The sequence below is a fragment of the Nematolebias whitei genome, chromosome 3 (genome assembly GCF_014905685.2).
Source record: "Nematolebias whitei isolate Nwh7 chromosome 3, NemWhi1, whole genome shotgun sequence".
Classification (NCBI taxonomy): Eukaryota; Metazoa; Chordata; class Actinopteri; order Cyprinodontiformes; family Rivulidae; genus Nematolebias; species Nematolebias whitei.
The window spans coordinates 29,139,700-29,143,608 of record NC_056500.1 but is presented as its reverse complement, the minus strand read 5'-3'; the positions used below and the strand labels follow the sequence as shown (position 1 = coordinate 29,143,608).

The 3,909-nt window shown below is 44.3% G+C and overlaps 1 protein-coding gene across 1 annotated transcript in view; it reads left to right on the top strand.

Annotated features, from left to right (window-relative positions):
* The window catches only part of LOC119407452 (protein unc-13 homolog A), an 18,443-nt gene that overhangs the window by 7,038 nt on the left and 7,496 nt on the right, over window positions 1–3,909 (top strand). The window contains exons 4-5 of the mRNA XM_037674277.1: window positions 1,485–1,541; window positions 1,674–1,754. Of these exons, the coding sequence (XP_037530205.1) occupies window positions 1,485–1,541; window positions 1,674–1,754 (138 nt within the window). The remainder of the gene's footprint in view (window positions 1–1,484; window positions 1,542–1,673; window positions 1,755–3,909) is intronic.

The window sequence follows — 3,909 nt, the reverse complement described above, 5'->3', positions numbered from 1 at the left end:
GGGGGGGAGTAGGATGTGTGAGAGAAGTGGAGCACTACGTCTGTAGCATCTTATTAGCGCATTTGTATTGTTCGCTGCAATACTGTTGTTGGCAGTTGTCGACCGGGGGTGGAGTGTGTGGGGGTGTTAGGATGTTTGAGAGAAGCGGAGCGTGCTCTATTCACACAAGGAGAGCTGTTGGTCAGGCTAATTCTTGTTGTGCCATTAACTCTAAAATCCCGTAGTTGTTGAAACAAGTGTTACTTGTGTAGGTAAAACTAGATGTTAAATAACCCATTAAAATGCACCAGAATGCAGGAAATGGCATCTACTTTATTCAAACTTTTATAGGGGAGGACCCCCTGACCCCACCACCAGTGTGTCCGCCTCACATTACAAATGCTTCTGATGTCAATGGCCACCATGTTGTTCAAGCCAAGAGTCATTGTCAGCTCTGGTGGCTAAGCACCCCTAAAGGTCAGATTCTAGAATCGCCCCTGCAGCTCAGAGCCCAATTTGTTTTGATAACCTCCTGCTGCCCTTGGGTCAAAATGACAGCTGAGGCCTCGGGCTCATTTTCACCCAGGGGTTGCAGAAGGAATAAAGTTAATCAGTTATCAATCCTGGAGCTAAAAATGTGCTAAATTCAACATAATCGAACCCAAACAATCTAAAACAGAATGTGTTTGCATATCAGTGCGGACAGATTTTTAAACAAAGGGAATTTTTATTTTTTACCTTTGTTTTATGAACATCTGGCACACACAACCAAGTCTTAGTGTCTGAGAAATTTCAACAATAGATCCTCAAACAGCAAAGTAAAAGTTAAATATACGTACTGTTACAATAAAATATCTCTAAAACAACTTCTATTGCTCAGCTTTTAATGTTTTGCAGCATTTGAAAACAACTATTATAATCTAGAATCCCATTTTAAACCTTCTCCTAAAGAACAAAATCTATTTGGCATTGCTGTCTGCATTACTTAATAACAGTCTTTACCCTGAGTATTACATTACACTGGACCTGCAGTTAAAAGATTGCACACACCGCAGTGTAACAATCATAGTTGCTCTAAAAATGTGTGTTTGTGTGTACAGGCATGTTCTTCACTGCACAAATGTGTCGACTTTCCTTCCCTCACTATCAGTCGAGCCATTTTTCCTTCTCTTTGTACTATAATGTCTAAATGTGTGTGCGCACGTGCATGTGTTGGCACATGCGTGTGTGTGTATGTGTGTGCGTGTGTGCAAGAGTGTTATAATGTAAAATGACAAAAACACAAATTAATATGATAGAAAATTTTGAAGAAAAAATACTGTGACATCTGTAAAGCAGCTTAGAGCAGCTGTTTATGAGTGTGTGTGTTTGTCAGAAACCTTGCTGTCTTTTATGTGACATTAAGCCATTATCGTGTAGTTTGATCATGCTAATAACAATGTTCTTCTCATTTTGCTTTTTCTACCTCTCTACTTTCTTTTTTCCTTCCTTTCTGCTTCTTTCAGGGCACTCAGCTCATCTTCAACGCTGCCAAGGAGCTCGGACAGCTGTCTAAGCTGAAGGTGCAGTGTGTTCCTATTCAGTTATGCTCTTCTGGCCTCTTTCCGCTGATTCAAACTGAGGCTTTAATCTAGTAGACGTGAAGCTTATCAATTGAGAGATTAGTCATTGTATTTTGTTTGTCTTCTGTTTAGGAGCATATGGTTCGTGAAGAGGCCAAAGCTTTAACGCCCAAGCAGTGTGCTGTGATTGAGCTGGCTCTGGACACCATCAAGGTAAATACGTTTTCTGTTCATGTCTATAATTTGTACATGAAGTATACAAAATATTCTAATAATAAACCAGAGCTTGTTTATTTTTATGAGAAAATTTATGACTCAACAGTCATAAAACCTAAAATTTAATCCAAAACCCTTTTTCACAAAACATCTCCTGTCAGAAAAGGGTGGATTACTCTCTTCAGGTTGAGGGTGAGGTTCTGCCTCAAGTGAAGGAGTTCAAGTATCTCCAGGTTTTGTTCACGAGTGAGGGAAGAATGGAACGTTAGATTTGACAGATGGATTGGTACAATGTCTGCAGTAAGGTGGACTCTGTACCGGTCCGTTGTGGTTATGAGGGAGCTGAGCTGTAAGGCAAAGCTATCTGTTTACTGGCCGGTCTAAGTTCCTACCCTCACCTATGGTTACGAGCTGTGGGTAGTGAATGAAAGAATGAAATTGTAGATACAGATGGTTGAAATGAGTTTCCTCCGCAGAGTAGCTGGACTCACCCTTAGAGATAGGGTGAGAAGTTTAGTTATCCGGGAGAGACTCAGAGTAGAACTGCTTTGATGAACTCGCATTGTGTTTTTGGTAAAAGTGTTTTACATTGGATGCCATTCCTGGCACAACCCTCACCATTTACCCAGACTTGGGACTGGCCCAAGAGATACACTGGCTTGTGCTCCCTAGAGAGCTGGCTGACATGATGCAGTGAAGAAAGCATATGACAGAGTGCCAAGAGAGTAGGTGTGGTACTGCATGAGGAAATCTGGAGTGGCAGAAAAGTATGTTAGACTGGTACAGGACATGTTTGAGGACAGCAGGACAGTGGTGAGATATGCTGCAGGAGTGACGGATAACTTCAAGGTGGAGGTGGGAGTGCATCAAGGATCGGCTCTGAGCCCCTTCTTGTTTGCTCTAGTGATGGATCGACTAACTGATGAGGTCAGGCAAGAATCCCCATAGACTATGATGTTTGCAGATGACATTGTGATCTATGGTGAGAACAGGGAACAGGTGGAAGAGAACTTGGAGTGGTGGAGGTATGCACTTGAAAGAAGAGGAATGAAAGTCAGCCGCAGTAAGACAGAGTACATGTGTGTGAACAAGAGGGAGGCCGATGGAACAGTGAGGCTACAAGGAGCAGAGGTCACAAAGGTGCAGGACTTCAAGTACTTGGGGTCAACTGTCCAGGAAAATGGGGAATGTGGTAAAGAGGTGAAAAAGAGAGTCCAGGCAGGATGGAATGGATGGAGAAAAGTTTCAGGAGTGATTTGTGACAAAAGAGTGTCAGCAAAGGTCAAAGGAAAAGTTTACAAGACAGTGGTGAGACCAGCTATATTGTATGGTCTGGAGACAGTGGCATTGACAAAAAGACTGGAGAAAGAACTGGAAGAGGCAGAAATGAAGATGCTATGGTTCTCCTTAGGAGTGACAAGGCTGGATAAGATTAGGAATGAGATCATCAGAGGTACAGCCCAGGTTGAAAAACTGGGAGATAAAGTTAGAGAGGCCAGACTGAGATGGTTTGGACATGTCCAGAGGAGGGACCATTGGTATATTGGTAGAAGGATGTTAGAAATGCAGCTGCCAGGAAAAAGACAAAGAGGAAGGTCAAAGAGGAGATATATAGATGCAGTTAGAGAGTACATGAAGGTAGTTGGAGTGAGGACAGAGGATGCAGAGGACAGAGTGAGGTGGAGGAGGATGACTCGCTGTGACGACCCCTGAAGAGGGAAAAGCCGAAAGAAGAAGAAAAAGAAGAAGATACAGAGTAGAACCGCTGCTCTTCCACATCAAGAGGAGCCAGTTGAGGTGGTTCATGCATCTGGTAAGGATGCTCCCTGGGTGCCTCCCTAGGGAGGTTCTTCGGGCATGTCCAACTGAGAGGAGCCACCGGGGAAGACCCAGGACGTGCTGGAGAGACTATGTCTCATTAGGCTTTGGAACACCTTAGGGTCCTCCCAGAAGAGCTGGAAGAGGTGGCTGTGGAAAGAGATGTCTGGGCCTCCCTGCTCAAGCTGCTGCCCCCGAGACCTGACTTTGGAACTAGTGGAAGATGATGGCTGGCTGGATGGCTGGCTGGCTGGCTGGCTGGCTGGCTGGCTGGCTGGCTGGCTGGCTGGATGGATGGATGGATGGATGGATGGATGGATGGATGGATGGATGG